We start from the raw sequence: 20341 nt of genomic DNA on the forward strand, positions 1-20341 counted from the left end.
ATGAGATGTGATACCACTGGAGGATTCTGAGCACAGGACTGACCTGCTCTGACGTAGAGTTTCACAGGACCACTCGCAGGTGTGTGGAGAAAAGCCTGAAGGTAGAAAGGAGTAAAATAGGGAGGATACTGGAACAGTTTCGGTGAGAGATGTTATGGGCTTGGACCAGATTGGCATTTGACGTGGGGAAAAGTGACTGCACTTGGATATATTATGAAGGTGTAGCCAACAGCATTGACTTGGACTGGCCACAGGGTAGAGAGAAAAAGGAATCAAGGTGACTCCAACTGGACAACTGCAAGGACAGGAGCACCACGTCAGGACGTGAAGAACGACACAGACGATACCTGAGAATGCCTCTTCTCCGCCAGAGTACCCCAGCCCGTCAGCATCCTGGGAATAGGTTCACAGGTGTGCCTGGGGTCTGGGTCCTCTCAGCCCCTGGGGCAGCTGGGTAGAGCCCAGGGCAGCCAGAACTCACTCCCATCGCCTCCACGCCCACCCCAGCCAGGGCTGACTGCCTTGAGCTGTAAACTGTAAATCCTCCTCTATTTATGGAAATGTGCTGAATGAATATTAACCATTGACTAGCTGTGCCATAGAGCTAAAAGTTGAAGAGTACTGGTACTAGACGTCCAAATGGAGAGATCAGGTAGGCGCTTTGGGCTTGGGGAAGGAGTCAGGTCAAAGGACAAAGATTTGGGAGTCATCAGTGTACAGATGGTACTTAAAGTCCTGGGACTGTGTGAGATTATGGATAGGAAAGAAGCGGGCCCAGGACAGAGCCCTAAAGCACTCGAACAATGTCAGTCAGGGATGCAGGGTAGAAGGGATCCTGGCAAAGGAGAAGGAAAACAGATTGGAGTGTGTCTTAGCTTGGGCTGCCATTAACAGACCACCACTGACTAGTGGGCTTCAACAACAGACAGTTATTTTCTCTCAGTTCTGGAGGCTAGAAGTCCAAGATCAAGGTGCCATGAGGGTTTGTTCCTAGTGAGGCCTCTCTTCCTGGCCTGTAGACTGCTGCCTTCTTGCTGTGTGCTCACATGGCCTTTCCTCTGTGCTTGTGCAGAGAGAGACCCCTGGTGTCTCCTCCTCTTAAGGACACCACCGGTCCTGTAGGACTTGGGCTCTACCCTTAGGACCTCATTTAATCTTAATTACCTCTTTAAAGGCCTTATATCCAAATACAGTCACACTGGGGGATTAGGGCTTCAACATAGGAGTTTGAGGGGCAAAATTCAGTTCATAACAGAATAAGTTACAGAATAAAGTGGACATAGAGATGTAATTGTAGACAAGAAGAGTATGCTATTAAGAAGAGTAGGAGAAATAAGGCCATAACTGGCAAGGGAGGCAGTGAGGTCAAGAGAGGTTCCAGAAGCGTCCCCCCTGCCCCACATACACACGTGAGAGACACCAGAGCAAGGGTAGGCGTGGAGAAGGGCATTCCGGATTATAAGCAAGTCAGGGGAGAATGCCACGCAATGCACTTGGGGAGCAAATGAGCAAGGCCCTTTGGTATGACTTTCTCCTTGAGGTTCCAGGTGTACCTTGTCCTGCCTTGTCCACCTTGTAGAAGCTCCTGAATTTTAGCCACAAGGAGAACTAAGAAAGGACAAGCTGGCCTTCCAGGCCAGAAAGTTGGCTCTCAATTAGGCAGGACAGGGGCTCTGCCACACTGCTTTCATCTACCCAAGAAACACTGAGTCTCTTCTTTGTGATGCTGGGTACTGGATGCTGGGCAAGGGACAAGTCAGACTTAGTGCCCACCCTCAAGGAACTCCAAGGCTGGTGGGGGAGGATGGACAACCACAGAACTGTGAGCGAAGTACTGAGAAAGAGACGGTCAAGGTACTTCCTACTGCGAACTGCCAGGATTTGGAAGAAAGGCTTCAAAAGTGCGCCTCTGGGTTGGGGGCTCCTCTGATTCAGATTTTGTATTCTGCTGGGGTAGATGATTTAGGGTGAAGTATCCTTATTCTAACCACTTTGTATAGAAGGTCTGTTGGGATTAACAAATAAAGGAGTTCAGCACCAAACTCATGCGGAATATGTTTAAGATGGGTAAAGCCAGCTAAGATGCTTTTCACTTACTAGAGCCTGGAGTATTCTAGGGATTGGGGCAGGCAAGGGAGTTCACAAAAAGTGAACAAACCAACCGCTTCTCAGCAATGTGTCACTGTGGCCAATGTACACCTTCACACAGAACTTCTTTAGCTGTTCCCATCAAGTTCAAACACCAGTCATCCAGTCACTTGCTATGAAGAGCAAGCAGTGAAATGGCAAGTCCCTGTACTTGGCCTCTGTGGTGGACTGAATCCAAAATTTATATTTTGAATTCTTTTAACCCCCAGGACCTCAGAATGTGACCTTATTTGGAAATAGGCTATTCGCAGATGCAGTCAAGTTAAAATGAGGTCATTAGGGTGAGCACTAATCATTCATGACGAGCATCCTTATAAAAAAGGGAAATTTGCACACACAGGTACATACAGAGAAAACATTAAGTGAAGATGAAGGCAGAGATCAGGGTGATGCATCTACAAGCTGAGGAATGTCAAAGATTTGCCAGCAAACCACCAGCAGCAGGGAGAGGGGCCTGGAACAGACTCCCCCTCACGGCCTCAGAAGGAACCCACTCTTCTGACATCTTGATCTTAGAACTTTAGCCCCTGGAACTGTGAGACAGTACACTTCCTTTTTTTAAAAAATTTTTATTTATTTTTGGCTGTGTTGGGTCTTCGTTGCTGTGCACGGCTTTCTCTAGTTGCAACGAGCTGGGGGCTACTCTTCGCTGCGGTGCGTGGGCTTCTCATTGCGGTGGCTTCTCTTGTTGCAGAGCACGGGCTCTAGGCGCACGGGCTTCAGTAGCTGTGGCACACAGGCTCAGTAGCTGTGGCTCGCGGGCTCTAGAGTGCAGGCTCAGTAGTTGTGGTGCACGGGCTTAGTTGCACCGTGGCATGTGGGATCTTCCCAAACCAGGGCTGGAACCTGTGTCCCCTGCATTGGCAGGTGGATTCTTCACCACTGCACCACCAGGGAAGCCCGAGACAGTACATTTCTGCTGTTTATGCCATCTAGGTTGTGGTACTCTGATAGGGCAGCTCTGGGAAAAGAATACAGTCTCATCCAGATTGAAGCTGCAAGCGCGGTGGAAATACAGCACGGGAATTCCTTTCTCCCTGCACTTCTGTGACCAAGTTGAAAGCTCCCTGCTGTAAGAAACTCCTGTGCTCACTGAAGAATGTCGTTCTCCCTCTGCCTCTACAAGAATGAGGTTACCAGCCACTGCAGTCGCTGACCTTTGACACACCCCGAAAGGAGTTCAGGGCAGAGATCAGGAAGGAGGCACTCTGAGCTCTGGAAAATGTGGCAGAACAGGCCTTCAAATAGTTAGATATTTTCAGGAGAAAATTTTATGAACCCAATTTCTTGCATCTTCTCATACCTATAAAAGCACTAAAATCATTAACGGAGATGTCAGCTCCTGTGGCTAGCAGCAGCCTTCTACCGATATGTGTGCTCGATTGCAGGCACCCCCTTTACCAGAATTATATATTTGCTGACCTCCCCCTACCTCTGCCGAGCAGCTCCTCCAAGCTATCTGAAAGGCCGTCTCCTGGGCTATAGTCCTCAGTAAGCCCCAAATGAAACTGAACTCACAGCTCTCATGTTGCACGGTTTTTTTTTTGTTTTGTTTTTTGTTTTTTGCGGTATGCGGGCATCTCACTGTTGTGGCCTCTCCCGTTGCGGAGCATGGGCTCCGGACGCGCAGGCTCAGCGGCTATGGCTCACGGGCCCAGTCGCTCCGCGGCATGTGGGATCTTCCCGGACCGGGGCACGAACCCGTGTCCCCTGCTTCAGCAGGCGCAATCTCAACCACTGCGCCACCAGGGAAGCCCTGTTTTTTGTTTTTTTTTAAATAAATTTATTTTCTTTTATTTATTTTTGGCTGAGTTGGGTCTTTGTTACTGTGCGTGGGCTTTCTCTAGTTGCAGCAAGCGGGGGCTACTCTTTGTTGTGGTGCGCCAGCTTCTCATTGCGGTGGCTTCTCTTGTTGCGGAGCACGGGCTCTATGCGTGCAGGCTTCATTAGTTGTGGCCCACAGGCTCTAGGGCGCAGGCTCAGTAGTTGTGGCGCATGGGCTTAGCTGCTCCGTGGCATGTGGGATCTTCCCAGACCACGGCTCGAACCCATGTCCCCTGCATTGGCAGGTGGATTCTTAACCACTGCGCCACCAGGGAAGCCCTGTTGTGCGGTTTTTATTTTTGTTTTTCAGTCGACACCTGTTACCTGTATTGCAGCAATACGAGGAAGCCAGGAACAGAAAGAGAGGCGGGGGTATTCTCAAGCTTTTAGACAAGGAGGATTGTATGTGAGCCACTTTGAATTTTGACGAGAGGCCTGGTGGAGTGGAAGAAGCTTGTGCTAGAGGGGCTGAAGCCTGGGCTCTGGTCTATGCTGTTCTCCTCTTGGTCTCAATTCCTGCATCTGTAAGATGGGCTGGGTCCTCTGAACCACTGGGGGACTTTCTTCCCCATAGTAGATGCTCAGTAATATTTGTTCGCACTCTAGATTTACACAGCGACTTTTGAGCAGGGGGAATGGTCACTTTTCCTTAAAGAGACATGGAACTGACTTGATTAAGGTCTCTTTGCTGGTAAGAAAGAGCCACACCTCAAACCCACACTTTTTAACCATGTCCTGCTGCTCTGAGATCAGCAATAACAGCAGCCACCCTTTTACCCAGCACATACTCTGTGTGATTTACCAGGCTAAGCATTTTACATGCAAGATCTTAATCTTCATTTAAACCAGCAAGGAAGGTATTATTATTCCTCTTTTACAGAAGAGGAAACCAAAACTCTGAAGGTTGGGTAACAGGCTCAAGATCACACAACACAGTAAGTGGCAGAGGTGAAGTTTCACCTCTTTCCAGGTGAAGTCTGGAGCCCATCCCCATTCTCCCAAGCACTTGCTACCACCTCTCTGCTCCTTTAAGATAAATTCTGAGCTGAAGGTGAAGATTGGGCCAGCAGGTCAGCAATCTAGTCTCTGACTGAGCGAAGTTCCCTGGGGTCAGTACCATATTTTCTTGAATGACAAAACCACGGTAGTCCACTTATTCGCATTTGCTACTCATTCACACACTGACCATGAGCTCAACACTGGGTACTAATCCGAGGGCACAAAGTAAGGCTTTCCCCCCCCTTCTCATATCAAAGCGATACATGCTTATTGTGGAAAATTTGCAAAATACAAAAAAGTATAGTTCCTCAAAACATTAAAAATAGAATTCCTATACGATCCAACAATTCCACTTCTGAATATATGCCCCCCAAAATTAAAAGCAGGGACTTGAACAGGTATTTGTACACCCACGTTCATAGCAGCATTATTTACAATTACTAAAAGGTGGAAGCAACCCGAGTCCATCCATGGATAAATGGATAACAACAACAAAAATACATACAATGGAATATTATTCAGCCTTAAAAAGGAAGGAAATTCTGACACAGGCGATGGCAAAGATGAAGCTTGAAGACATTATGCTAAGTGAAACAAGCCAGCCACAGAAGGATAAATACTATATGATCCACTTATAGGAAGTCCTAGAATAGACAAATTCATAGAGAAGGAAAACCACTTTCCAGGGACTGGGGGAGGGGAGATTGCAGAGTTAGTGTTCAGAATGGGTACAGAATTTTGTTTTGCAAGATGAAAATTCTCTAGAGAGGGATGGTAGTGACGGTTGCACAAAAATGTGAACATACTTTATGCCACCAAACTGGACACTTGCTTAAAATGGTAAATTTTATGTTCTGCGTATTTTTACCAAAAAAAGTATAGAGAAACAGGGAAAAAAATCACCCATGACATTTCAGTGCAGCTCTATTGATAGGCTAGCACAGTGTCTTCTGAGTCTTTTTCTAATCTTAGCCTTTTATAGGTCTTTCTTTACAGCTACCTCTCTCGTGCATCACTGGAAGATGTTTTTACATTGTTATAGGACCCAAAGGGGCCATTTTAAGCTATGCCATCATATGTGAAGCCCTGATGTTTACACATATTACATTCCATGCTGTGGCCTGGTAGGCAAGACTGCTAGGAAAGACAGAACTCACAGAACACAATCATGGGGACTCTGGCTCTGAGGACCCTGAAGGTATCCTGCTTCCATTTCCTGCTGCTGAAGGATCATTGAGAGGTTATCACACTTCTGCTTAAACTTCTCCAACATCCAATCTCACAACCTGGGGACAGCTCGTTCCATTTTTGCAGTCACACTCATCCAACCTACTCTCCTCATTTTACAGACAGAAAAAAAGGAAAGCCATAGACCTCACTCTCAGAAAGCAGATGTCTTCTCTAATTTGTGACTTTCTCTCCAAATAGTATTCTTTACAACAGGCTGCAAACTGGCAGTGTGTGGGGTAAACCTGACCGGTAGATGAATTTTATTTGACACAAGTTTTACAAATCAAGGTTTTTTTGGTAAAAGTCCAGAACTCCAGGTTCTGTTGAAATGTGAGAACTGATCACACTGGGCGGCATTTCCACTCGGCCACAGCTGGCAGCAGCTGCCCGGTACACGCTCTCTACCTTGCCAAAGTCCCCTGCACTCTGTTCTCTCCAAAGAGGCTCAGGTCTAATTTAGAAATCCCCACTGGCCCTGAAGCATACAAGGTTGATCCCTGACTTCAAACTTTCAGATTGAGAAATGCGCTCAGGATCGGTTTCATTCATCACTGACAAGGCTGTGCCACCCACTGTGCTGTGGCACGCCCGCAGGGTTGGGCCTTAACCAGGCGTGAGGGCATCTGCACAGATCCGGCGACCTTCCATTCGGGGCCGACCACTGTCCGCGGCCTACGGCCCAGCACCCAGGCCAGCACTGGCCTCCGGGTTCCGCTCCCGACTCGTCACACACCGACAGGGCAGCAGGCCGGCCCCTGCGGGACGCCGCGTAGTCGTCGGTACCGTGCGCGGGCGACACCTACCTCGTCTGGCTGGTGAGGCACTCGGCAGGCGCCGAGTCGGGGGCGGAATCTCACGGTTGCCACCAGCAGGCAGCGAGGCTGCGGGAGCTACCAGCCGGAATGGCGGCCCCCTCACCGCGCAGCCGGCGCTGCCATGGCGACGGCCCTCCCCGGGCCTCAAGCACCAGCACTTGCGCCAGGGGTCTTGAAGCCCCGGCCTCACTCAGCTGGAGCTCACGCATGCGCACCGACACCCAGGCCCACGGATACCTGGAGATGGGTCGAACCACTGCGCGAAGGGGAGAGAGAACCTTGGAAAGGCTTGAGAATGGACGGAAGGAGGAAGAAAAGGCCAAGATAGGACCCCAGATTGGACTTGAGTCTTAGGTATCAAGGCTGTGGAATCCACCAGGGGCAGTGGGATTGAGGCTGACTCCGCGCCGAGGTTCTTCGTGACTTCCTAACCCCTCCGCTTGTAATGGGTGGGTCCGGAAGGGCGGGCTCATGGAAGTTGCGCAGGCGCAGAGGGGCCGGCAGCATGGCGTCAAGGCCCAAGCGGCGTGCCGTGGGCAGCGGGTCTCCGGTTCCTCGCGATGAGGACGAGGATGATGAACTCGAGGATGAGGACGAAGACAGCGAAGACAGTGACGAAGAGGAGGATGAAGACGACGAGGTCGTCAGTGAGGTGAGAAACACACGCGACCCCGGTTTGGCTTAAAAAACTGGGAAAAAACTTTCCGACAATCAAAGCCATGTGAGTGTGTGAGCTGCTTGGAGTAGCGACTTCCCCGTACCTGAAGGTCCTTAAGCAGAAACTGGAGGTGAGAAAAGGTTCTCACTCAGATTCCACTTCGGTCTTTTACATATCGCAGCCACGGAAAGTTATTTTCAAAAGTCCTGTCCCGGCCGAGTGCGTGGACTCTCCCAGCGCCGCAACGGCACCGTCCTCGGTGGCCTTTTTTAGTTCTCAGGCTAAAGCCCCAAATCCTTCTGGGCCGCGAGTTCATCCTCTGCCCTCCCCGCGCAGCCCCCCCGCCGGGTTCGCGGTGCCTGCCTCCCTCACGGCGGCCGCCTTCCTGTTTCTCGAAGGCCAGCCTCCTGCTTCTCTCGGCGCGCTGCGTTTTTCCTGCAGTGTTTTCCCTTCCTTGTTCAGATCTCAACTAAGCTGTCTTTTCTGCCTCTCAGACCAAGTCCTGGTGATATGTTCTCCTAGAACTGGGTCCTGCCGTAGAGCCTGGCATTTAGAGGTAGTTAACACTCGTTGAATGAATAATTAGGACGGAATGGTCCTGAAGACCCCGGAATGTCTAATAGGTAGCCCCGAACTTAACACCTGCCAGGCAGAATTGGTCATTTATACCGCTGATCCTAATCTTTGCCATTTCTCTAAATGGTACCTGAGAACTGGGTTCACCTCTTGGTGGGTGATCGAGCCAGTAAGCACAACCAAGCTGAAGATGAGAAGGAAGGATTTATTACTTGCAGCAAGTAAGGAGAACACCGGGGGTCTTTCCCAAAGCAGTGTCTCCCCCAAATAGCAGCGCTGCTGTTCTAAGCTAAGGGTACGTGCATGTTCATGAGGGGGCTTGAGCAGAGGCGAATTCAGCATAAAATTGGGGCAAAAGGTCAACAGAGTCCAAGCTTTAGCTGATTGAAGTCTGGAGGGTCAGCATCAGCATTCGGTCCTCCACCTGGGTGGGGGCCTTAGCTCCTGCAGAACTCAGATATTACGGATATCATTTGAGGAGGAACTAGGATTCTCTTATGTCAAGAAAGCTATTCCTGGTTCTTTTTCGCAGGGACCCTCTAACGTATCTGCTTACATAAATGGTTGCCGGATTTCACCAGCTGCTCAAATCCAAAACCCGAAAGTTAACTGTAATTCCTCCCTTTTCTTCATCCCGCATCAGTAAATTCTGTTGGCTTTACCTTCAGTATCTAGACGTTTCTCATCAGTGATTCTGCAACGGTCAAAGTCCACCCTTCCACCTTCTCTTGCCTGGACTTCTGTAGTAACTTTTTTTTTTTTTTTTTTTTTTTTTGCTGTACGCGGGCCTCTCACTGTTGTGGCCTCTCCCGTTGCGGAGCACAGGCTCCGGACGCGCAGGCTCAGCGGCCATGGCTCACGGGCCCAGCCCCTCCGCGGCATGTGGGATCTTCCCGGACCGGGGCACGAACCCGTGTCCCCTGCATCGGCAGGCGGACTCTCAACCGCTGCGCCACCAGGGAAGCCCTGTAGTAACTTTTAACTGGCATGCCTTTTCCCGTTCTTGTTCCCCTACAATCTCTCCTCCACCCACAGCAGAAAGATCTTTTAAAAATGTAGCCCTAGGGCTTTCCTGGTGGCGCAGTGGTTGAGAGTCCGTCTGCCGAGGCAGGGGACACGGGTTCGTGCCCCGGTCCGGGAAGATCCCACATGCCGCGGAGCGGCTGGGCCCGTGAGCCATGGCCGCTGAGCCTGCGCGTCCGGAGCCTGTGCTCCGCAACGGGAGAGGCCACAACAGTGAGAGGCCCGCGTACCGAGAAAAAAAAAAAAAATGTAGGTCTACGGACTTCCCTGGCTGTGCAGTGGTTAAGACTCCTCGCGCTTCCATTGCAGGGGGCATGGGTTTGATCCCTGGTCTGGGAACTAAGATCCTGCGTGCTGCACTGCGCGGCCAAAAAAAAAATGTAGATCTGTTCTCACTTCCCTGCTCTGACCGCTCCAGTGGCTTCCCATTTAATTTGTATGAAAATCCAAAGTCCTCATGGTTATTGGACAGAGAAACAGCTAACATGGCGGGTTCAGAATAAGGAAGAGAGTGATGGGGGAATAAAGTCAGAGATAAACATGAGCAAGGCAAGCATGGGTGCAGGATTAGTGCTGTGATTGTGGTGTGGGTATATAATATATTTTCCGTGGAACAGAGCTTTCCCTTACAAAGCAGCTCTTTACTTTGGCCCCTTGCCTTAAATGTGGTCTCACCATTTTTTGTTTAGATCTTTAACTGGCTTTTGCTAACTTTGGGTTATAGAACTCAGCACTTCTTGTGTTAACATGGATAATCTATCAGTTTGCCAGTGGTTGGAAATTTGTGTAGTAACCGTCACTGATGATAGTGTAAGAAAATTGGCACTTACATATACTGCTGGTGGGACAAATTGACGCACCCTTTTTGGGGGGCCATTTGACAACATCAAAACTTTAAAATGTGTATAAATCCTCTGATTCAGTAATTCTGTTTGTGAGAATTTACCCTCCAGCAATAATAGTAATACTAATAATGCATGATTTAGGATCCTCAAGGACTGATCTTATTTAGCACTTAAAAGCCTTTAAGTTTTTTTTTTTTTTGGAGTGAAGTAATCCTTTCATTTATTTATGGAATATTTCAGTGGCATTGCTTCTTAGAGTCTGTTATTATTGTTGTTTTACAGAGATAGATCAGGGAGCCTCGCTCCACACACCTTTTAGTTACTTGCACTCACCATATTTCCTCCTGCCTCAGGGCCTTCGTCTGTGCTGTGCCAGGAGCTCTCTTTACTGGTCCTAGGTTCCCAGCTCAAGTGTCACTTCTCTAAGGGAAGCCTTTCCTGAATTTCCAACCTCCTATTTCTTAAGCTGTTATAGCACCATTCACCTGTGTTTTATAGCATGCATAGTTGTAAGCTTATATTTATTTCCATGACTGTTCCTTAATGTCTGTATTCCCACCTAAACCGTAAGCTCCAGGAGGGCATGATCATTCATGTCTGCTTTGCTCACCTTTTCATCTTGAGTGCCTGGCACAGTGCTTGGTACAGAGGGATACTCAGTAAATTCGTGCCCAGTGAATGAAGCGTGGCCTCAAATCCATGGGCTGAATCAAGCTCTAGGCAATGCCAGGGACTTTTTTTTTTTTTTTTTTTTAAAGAAGATGTTGGGGGTAGGAGTTTATTAACTTATTTATTTATTTTTGCTGTGTTGGGTCTTCGTTTCTGTGCCAGGGCTTTCTCTAGTTGTGGCAAGCGGGGCCACTCTTCATCGCGGTGCGTGGGCCTCTCACTACTGCGGCCTCTCTTGTTGCGGAGCGCAGGCTCAGTAGTTGTGGCTCACGGGCCTAGTTGCTCCGCGGCATGTGGGATCCTCACAGACCAGGGCTCGAACCCGTGTCCCCTGCATTAGCAGGCAAATTCTCAACCACTGCGCCACCAGGGAAGCCCCTGCCAAGGACTTTTGAAGTGATTTTGTTCTTTGCTCACTCTTAACTGCAGTCAGGTAAAATAATAATTTCTCATTTGCTTTATCCAGAACAGACTTTCTCAACATCAAAACTAGGTCACTCTGAATGCTTTGTTCTTCTCAGGCTTTTGTTTCAAATGAGGAGATGGTGTGAAGGTGCTTTGTCATCTGTGCAGATGGTAGTCTTGGCAATGTTTGCTTATTTTGAAGCTTAGGCAGTTATAGTTCTTTTGGTAACATTTTCTTCTTCTTGTCCTTTATCTGGCATGTTCCATAGATGGAGACAGAGCCAAAAAGAATGAGGTGGGAAGGGAAAATAATGCCTGAATTATCTTACTGAGTTATGTATGATGACCTATTTTGTGTGTCATTTACAGGAAGTGAATATTGAATTCGAAGCTTATTCTATCTCAGATCACGATTACGACGGAGTTAAGAAATTACTGCAGCAGGTATTGTCTTGTATTCATTACACATGCATTTGCTCTTGTAAGAAATTCCAGACCATTCAACATCAGTTCTGTCAAATTTCATCTTTTCTATTTTAGAATTCCCATTCCTACCCTCTCCACTTTGCCTGGAAGGAAGAACTGTTTTCTTTTCCAGGGCTGACTCCCCTATTTGTGCCTCGGCTCCCAGACCCCTTCCTTTGATTAAAATATTTAAGTATTCTGTGTTCTAAAATACTCTCCCTTTCATATTTTAATTACGTGAGCTATTATTCTGCTTTTCTCTAATTCATTTCTAAGCTTTGTGGGGTTAAAGGAATTCTCACGTAATGGCCCTGTCACTGATTCCACCATCTGGTGCCACAGGCAGCAGGCTTGCTGCTTCTCCATATTCCTTTACTCCACATAAGATGGCTTTGGTTCGCCACCCTTTAGAGCCTCCGGTGTCCAGTCCACCCTCCTCCCCTCTCTTCTCCTCCCTGTCCGCTCCCCTCCCCAAGACCTCCTGTATTACCACCGACTGCCTCGTCTCAAATTTCTGTGCCTTGACTTCTTTGATTTGCTCCGGCTTTTCTTTTCTCTTGGGATTGCTTTTCTGGGTCATCTTCCTGGTCAAATCATTGAAATTTCATTATTTTTATTTGAATATGGAAATTAGAAGTTTTATTAGAAATCATACTTTGGTTTTAGTTTTTTTAAAAAATAAATTTATTTATTTTTATTCATTTATTTTTGGCTGCGTTGGGTCTTTGTTGCTGCGCACAGGCTTTCTCTAGTTGCAGCGAACGGGGGCTACTCTTCATTGCGGTGCGCGGGCTTCTCGTTGCGGAGCACAGGCTCTAGGCGCGTGGGCTTCAGTCGTTGTGGATCTCGGGCTCAGTAGTTGTGGCACACGGGCTCAGTAGTTGTGGCTTGCGGGCTCTAGAGCGCAGGCTCAGTAGTTGTGGTGCATGGGCTTAGTTGCTCTGCGGCATGTGGGATCTTCCTGGACCAGGGCTCGAACCCGTGTCCCCTGCATTGGCAGGCAGATTCTTAACCACTGTGCCAGCAGGGAAGTCCCATACTTTGGTTTTAATTTAAAATATTTTTTTTTCTCCTCTTAGCTTTTCCTAAAAGCTCCTGTGAACACTGCAGAACTAACAGATCTCTTAATTCAACAGAACCATATCGGGAGTGTGATTAAGGTAAGCAGGACAGTTGTGTTTATTCTGATTAAATTAGTTCTTTATCCTAAGTTCCTCCTGTTTTATAGCAAGTAGGCCAGAAACTCAAATTGGAAAGTATTACTGGTTAGAAGGCCATCTCAGCAATTCAGGGTTATTAAATGCAGTGATCTAGGTTGTGGCAGTGGATAGGGAGAGAAGTGGGCTGATTCAGAAGATATTGGGGAGGTGAAATACGACGGGGCTTAATGACTGGTTGGGTGTGAGAGTGAGCGGAAAAGGAGTTGAGGATGATACCCTAGTGTCTGGCTGGAGAACCAAGGTAGCCAGCATGGAGGAGGGTCGGGTGAAGAGGGGAACACGAGTTTGGATCTGTACATTTTGCGTTTGATTTGCCTGTGATACATGCAGGTGAGATGTTGCACAGCAGCTGGACACTGGGGCACTTTCAGCGCATAAATGGTCACTAGAGTCGTGGGAGTGCCTGAAGTTGTCCAGGGAGGCCAGGGACGGAGTCTGGTCCTAACAGCGATAGTCGGGGGGTGAACTAAGTGGCAGAACCTGCCAAGGAGACTCAGGAGTGACAGGAGAGGGAAAAGGGGGAAAGCCTGGAGTGGTGTCATGCAAAGCAGGGGGTGGCACTTGGAGGAGGAGGGAGCGGGCCTTGGACGAATCCGCCTCTACGTGCACCCTCCGCTGGCTCTACGTTTCTTCTGCTGTCTGACAGACTGCCCTGTGGCTTCGAGTCTTAGGACAGCAGCAGTACTCCGTTTGGCCCGTGACTCTGCACTTTGGACAGAGGTCAGTGAGGACAGCTCGTATTCGCTCCGGGCACATTAGCTGCAGAGGCTCAGCGCGGGGCTGGCGGATTTCCTTGCAAGATGGTTCACTCCTGTGTCTCTGTTGGGAGCCCAGCTGGAGCCATGAGCCTCAGTCTCTGTAGTGTGGCCTTCCCTACCCAAGAGAGCCAGGCAGAAGTGCAGAGCATCTTATGTTACCCGGTGATTTCCACCATTCATTTGATCAGCAGACGTGATGGCCTGTGCGGGTCCAAGGGGAGGGCGCATGGACCGCCCCCCTCAGTGGGAGGAGTGTCTAGGTCACTTTGTCAGAAGAGAATGTGGGATAGGAAAAATCCCTTCAGCCTTCTGTGGAAAACACAGTCTGCACGGTGACCTTCATCTTTCTCCGCGGGCATCTCTGACGATGAGGATGGTGCCTGCTTCATAGTTGGGGGGGGTGAGTGAGAGAAGATGCTTAGAACAGCATCTGGCGCTCGGCTTGTGCTCTGTATGTGTAACTGTCCCCGTTGAAGTCTTTTTCTATTCCCAGCACCTATCGTCTAGCTTATTGTAAAAAAGCAAAATAAATAACTCCACCTCAGTCTAAGGTTCCACTCAAACGACCTCACCTTCAGCCATCTCACTTGGTTTTCAAAGCCAAAAGTCTTGAAAGATATTTTGCATTTGGTTTCCACCTCCTCTCCTAAACACCTTAATCTGGCTTTTACCCCCAACACTCTCCCGAGGTCCTGAAACTGATGGGATCACCAACATCTTCATTACTAAATACAACAGACGCTTTTCAGACCTGCTGCCAACATTCAGAACCTGTAGCACACAACATCAGGAAGATGAGAGGGTGACACCTCGGTAGCATCCCTTTATTAGCGCAGTGGGGAGAAGCAGCTGCCTGCTCTGTCATCAGACACACGTGAGCTCTAGCTGATTAGTGTCCCGAGACCTGATGCATCCCGATGAGAAGCAGTCGCTTTTATTTTTGAAAAAGCTTATTCTCTAGTCGGGGGATTCAGCCTTTCATTGGATAATTACACAAATAAGTCTAAATTACAATTATGGCTTCCTTGGCTTCCACAGAGACACCCGAGGTGTCCCAGGGACCCGGGCTTCTTGTTCTTAGGACAGGGACTGCCAGAGCTTTCTCTGGAGGCTTTGGAACTGGGGGATTTGGACTCTTCTAGAGAAGGCGATTCCGAGGGAAGGGGAGCGGGGCTGGGGACTGCGTGTGCGTGGCTGGCGCGAGGCTGGAGTCTCAGGGCCCGGGTGTCCTGCAGCGGGTTGCTCAGAACTCGGCTGCCACGAAGAATCGTGTTGAGTGAAGATGCCCTGGAGAGGGAAGGGGTGGGCTGGGAGGGGCAGGCCTCGGGCCAGGCCGGGGCGGGACGGCGGGAGACGGGGGCGGGGCCCGCGCCTCGGAGCGGTGGAGCCGCGGCTGCGGGCGGGGCGCCTCGCGGCCTGTCCAGGGGCGGAAGGCTGAGTGGGTCCCAGGGTGCTCGTTGCTTTTCACCGACGGGGGGTTTGGGGGTCTCAGGGCTTCACACTGAGGGGCCTTCTTCCTGCACCAGCTTTCCGTCCGTCGGCACCACGCAGGTTTTGCCACAGTGGCCGGGGGTCCTCTGACGTGCACGGGAGCCGCCGTGCTGCTCTCGGAGGACCAGGGCGGGCTCACGCAGTACTTCCTACTGCGCTCCTTTCCCCTCTCCTCCAAGGGCCGACGTGCCCTTGGTCCTCTGGCCGGGACTGCGTCAGTCTCTCCTGAGCTGCCTCGGCGCCCTCCTGCGTTGCTGAGCTCGAAGCCTCTCTCCCGTGTCTGGCAGCCGCCCTGGCGGTGACCCAGGCCTTCGGGGCCTCGCCGCAGCCGCCCGCCCCTTCGTGTTCCCGCACCGCCAGCTTCAGTGGAAGTGTTCTGCTGTGAAGCCTGGTCGCCCCTTCGCCTGAGGCCCCCTCCGTGGCACCGTCAACTTGGATCCGGGAGCCGCGTCCTCCCTCGCCGGCCTCCGGGAGCCCAGGCCCCTCCTGCAGCTCTGTCTGCTTCGATTTCCGCCCCACGGGCAGGCTCCGCTCCGCTCCGCTCTCTGTTCCTGCCCTGAGGCCCCGGCCACCGGGGGGCGCTCTGGCGCTGCCGACCGCACCTGGCTGAGCCCGTGGTGCTGGCGCCGCTTCGCACAGAACGAGTTCAGGGACGGACGGGCCGCCGTGGGTCCCTGCTGTCCTTCGGTGGAAGAGCAGCAGCCTCATTTTATTTCATTCATTCAGCACTTGTTCCCCAAGGACTTAGGCTGGCCTGGCTCTGTGCTGGGGGCCGGGGATGCTGCGAGAGGAGTTTACAGCTGGGACGAGCAAACAAGCAACAGGTAAAAGAAAATGTGGACTCTGCGTCGAGTCGAGTACAGCCGAGCCAGGAAGCTCAAGGTGGAGTCAGGCATCTCACTCTTAGTTCTGTTTTCTCGATTCCTCATTTCCTCTCTCGCCCTCGTTTTCTTCTCTCCTGCCCATGCACACGGAGGCATTGCTCCGCTTCACCAATGGTGGGGACCGGCCGGTGCTCAGGAAGCATGGGTTTTAGGTGAGACAGTGTGGTGGACCCGCAGAGAAACAAGGCTGGGCCGGCTCCAGCCAGACCGCTTAGAAAACAGACTAAAATGGTTTCCTTCATGAGGTCTTATCTGTTCTGGATTTATAAGACATTGAGGAAAATGTCTTAAGAGTCTAGTAAAGAGAAATTTAGAGCAGCAGGAGGTCATCCAGAATGTAAGAAGAGGAGAGAATCAAGGGAGGTAAAGTGACGTGAACAAGGCCACACGGTCTTAGCCCGCGGTGCTTTTCTGAGGTGATGACGGTAAAGCAAAGTTATCGTTTGAAAAGTGGAAAGATAAACGAGGCCTGGATTCCAAGACTTGGTATTGCACTTCTTTCCAACCAAATATAAAGTTTTTTTTTTTCTTTTTAAAATAGCAAACGGATGTTTCAGAAGACAGCGATGATGATGTGGATGAAGATGGGATTTTTGGTTTCATAAGTCTTTTAAATTTAACTGAAAGAAAGGTTGGTTTCCCTGGCTGGTATCAGAATGATTATTCCTTAGGCCAAAACCTCAGGAGTTAATTTTATTTAATGCATGATAAAAGTATCTTTTATATCAGACAATGATATTAACTACAAATATGTGTGCTCTTGTGAAATCTTACTGTAATCCTTTTTTCAGTATGAAGGTGTTTTTTTCCTTTGAATGCTCTGTACCCAGTTAAAGTCATTTACTGCCTGTGGTATAGAGAATGGTCACCTGGCTTTTCAGGAATGGGTGTCCTGATGTTGGTGTTGACACAGGAGCTGTTCTGCTGTCTCTGCAGCTGTTTTGATTTCTGAAGTTGAGGACACTTACTGACATTTATTTGTATTTTCATTCATTAGTTTTTATTGACTCATTGATAAATTCTAATAAACAACCAGCAGCTTCCCCTCCTTAGAATAAGATGCAGGCTATACTTTATCGTAATTTTTAATTGAACTTTTCCAGTTACTTCCATCTGTCTTTATGAGATGGATTAGAATTTCCATCCCAGTATGCCTGAGTGTTAGTATAAGCTTCTCTGACCCCTGATTATGGGATGGTAAATAACCAGGTGTAGTTACTTTAGAGAAATACTTAAGCAATCAACACTGACGACATATAAGGTTTTAAAGGTTTTGGCAGAAAACTGCCCTTACCTGTAAGATAAAAAGTGATAGCTCTCACTTTGGAGTTTTCTCCTGTAAGTGATGGCCTGTAATAAAAAGTGAGCCTTCTCTTTGCTTTCTAGGGTACCCCGTGTGCTGAACAAATTAAAGAGTTCATTTTACGCCTCTGTGAGAAGAACTGTGAAAAGAGTGTGGTTGAACAGCTGGACAAGCTTTTCAGTGACGCCACCAGGCCTGTGGGCTTTCTGCTGAGTGAAAGATTCATTAATGTTCCTCCACAGATTGCACTGCCCATGCACCAGCAGCTTCAGTAAGACACTTTGGAAAATGCCACTGAACGGTAGTTTCTTCCCCAAGTGGATTCAGAAATGTGATTCAAATGGAATATGTTGGGATAGAAAGAGTTCTGCCCTTGGTTTAAGCACGAGCGGTGAGAGTGCCTGTGAGATGCATGCATTATTAATAATTGGCTTTTTAAGAGAGTTTTAATTACTTAGGAATATTGTGATAGTAGGCTTAATAATCTTAGAGATTTAAATGGTATAAAAATTGTTGCGTTTCATACAGACTTTTTACCTCCATTTGACTAAAGCTTTTTTTTTTTTTTTGCGGTACGCGGGCCTCTCACTGCTGTGGCCTCTCCCGTTGCGGAGCACAGGCTCCGGACGCACAGGCTCAGCGGCCATGGCTCATGGGCCCAGCCGCTCTGCGGCATGTGGGATCCTCCCGGACCAGGGAACGAACCCGTGTCCCCTGCATCGGCAGGCGGACTCTCAACCACTGCGCCACCAGGGAAGCCCTGACTAAAGCTTTTAACCCTCTTCACAGATAGACTTCTGTAACACAATAAAATGTTGAATAATTACAACAGTAACAAACAGTACAACTCCTAAATTCCACTGAGATATTTTGTGACTAATGCAACCATGGTGGGTTGTTCTGAGTTTCTTTACATTTTTGTTTGGTCAGATGCACAGGGTTATTGTATGATTTAAAGAAAGGAAGAAAAGAATTAAAGGCTTCATTGCTATCTCATTGACTGTGGTAGTTTGGGGCATCTGTCTGGCCATTCCTGCAGGCGGTCAGAAATGAGTCCCAGACATGGTGATTGGAGATTGGTCACATGCTGTAATGGCATTGGTCATGGCCATGTGCCTTTGTGTGCTTCAGTTAAATGTTTGTTGTTTTAGAAAATCCAGATTCTTAGGTATTTTTAACAGAGCAGTGACGCGTGAACTTGAGATTCCTCTGTTAGTTGCTGTGTATCCACAGCTCAGAGCATAATCTGAGAGTCATCGTACCATTTATTATAAAAGGCGCTGCCACAAGCAATTGAATGTGCACCTGGAGGCATAAAGAAAACTCACTGTTTTAGAAGCGTCCAGATCTAATGTCTGTCCATTAAGCCTGCGTCACAGCAGAACCCAGAGAAGAGGCCTCACCAGTTTTCTCTGTGCTCTGGTTCGTTGGTGGATCTCGCCTCACCCATCAGCCAAACCTTGTGTGTGTGTATTGTATGCCTCGCAGGAAAGAACTAGCGGAGGCGCACAAAACTAACAAGCCGTGCGGGAAGTGTTCCTTCTACCTTCTGATCAGCAAGACGTTTGTGGAAGCGGGAAAAAGCAATTCCAAAAAGAAATGGGGCAGCCAGAAGAAAGATGAGTTAATGTTTGCAAATGCAGAAGAAGAATTTTTCTATGAGGTAAGACCATCCCGTTCCATCTCTTTGTTTAGATGTAAATAAGGATTTTCTTGATAATAATCAGGATTTATTGCTCTCCCATTTTATGTCAAAGTCCTTCTGTTTTTAAACCTCCGCATCTACAGTAACGCAGTGAGCGTGGGGAGGAGGTGATGACCATGCTGACGACATGCTTACTGTGAGATTTTATTCTCAAACCGCTCTGGGCGGTGACTATCAGCCTATGTGCACAGATGGGGACGTTGAGTCCGAGGGAGCTTGGAGCCACTATCTGGTCGGTGTGGAGGACGGGGTGGACCCTGCTCTCCTGGTGCTGGCTCAGGTGCCACCCTGTGCCCTTAGTCCTGGAGGCCACCCCATTGGTGGGATTTCTAGCACTTTCTCCCTGTAAAAGCTTGTGCTGTGACGGACAACCAGATACCAGAGCATATACTTTCTTATGCTGCCTTCCTCTCAAAAATGTTAAACACATCTCTGAGGAGGACATATTTTCCTGGATTGGATGATATCACTTATTTTAAGGCGACCACTAAAGACTAAAGCACTATACATTCAGCTGTGCCCTTGTTTTTCAGGAAGTAAATAAGTGAAAATTAAAGTTTTAAAAATGTGTGCCTCAGCACTTCAGGCAGACCATGTCAGGGACGTATGTAATGGGTGTTTTAAGATGGGCTGGTTACGCAGACCTGCCTGTCTTCACACAACAGCTTTATGCTAAGGAAGCAGCTGGGACAATGGGTAAGACCAGCATTTAAAGATGATTCTTCTCATTAACTGTCAAGTTTTATGAGTCTTAATTTCACTTGTGTATCATGAGATTATTTTGAGAATCAAATGAGATTATGAATACGAGCGACTTCAGACTTATAAACAGTATCTAGGTGGGTAGTAGTGTTAATATTACTTAGCTGCTTGTTCCCCTCTTAGGAATGGAACACTTCTATCCATACTCCTCATGTAAGTTAGAAATCTATTTGGTGAGTGTTTTATAACGTCTGCCTGACTGTCCCATTTGAGCTTCTTTGATTCTGTGTTTTGCTTCCTTTAGCTGTCAGTCTTATTACATATGCCAAACATAGTATTTTTTGTTATCAATTAAGTGAGTTTTGCCTTTAGCTTGTCTGAATTTTAAATTTATGGCTCTTCGGTTTAGAAGGCAGTCCTGAAGTTCAACTACTCAGTGCAGGAGGAGAGCGACACGTGTCTGGGAGGCCGATGGTCCTTTGATGATGTACCAATGAAGCCCCTGCGAACTGTGATGTTAATTCCAAGCGACAAAATGAATGAAATCATGGATAAACTGAAAGAACATCTATCTGTCTAACCCATTTCCCATGGACAGTGGTGGGCTTGTTTTTGTAAAAA

The 20341-nt window shown here is 48.6% G+C and overlaps 2 protein-coding genes across 2 annotated transcripts in view; one reads left to right on the top strand and one right to left on the bottom strand.

Annotated features, from left to right (window-relative positions):
• The window catches only part of UROS (uroporphyrinogen III synthase), a 34193-nt gene extending 27179 nt beyond the window's left edge, over positions 1–7014 (bottom strand). The window contains exon 1 of the mRNA XM_079706439.1: positions 7005–7014. The gene's annotated coding sequence lies outside the window, so the exon portion shown is untranslated. The remainder of the gene's footprint in view (positions 1–7004) is intronic.
• Positions 7015–7521: 507 nt separating this feature from the next.
• On the top strand, positions 7522–20301 carry BCCIP (BRCA2 and CDKN1A interacting protein; the record flags this gene model as incomplete). The annotated part of the gene is made up of 7 exons (XM_079699624.1): positions 7522–7668; positions 11562–11636; positions 12737–12817; positions 16552–16641; positions 17397–17584; positions 18802–18976; positions 20130–20301. The coding sequence occupies 7 exons, from the start codon at positions 7522–7524 to the stop codon at positions 20298–20300; spliced, it is 927 nt and encodes a 308-aa protein (XP_079555750.1). The 3' UTR covers position 20301.
• Between the last annotated feature and the right edge of the window lie 40 nt (positions 20302–20341).

This window comes from Hyperoodon ampullatus (genome assembly GCF_949752795.1).
Source record: "Hyperoodon ampullatus genome assembly, chromosome: 1".
NCBI classification, from domain to species: domain Eukaryota; kingdom Metazoa; phylum Chordata; class Mammalia; order Artiodactyla; family Ziphiidae; genus Hyperoodon; species Hyperoodon ampullatus.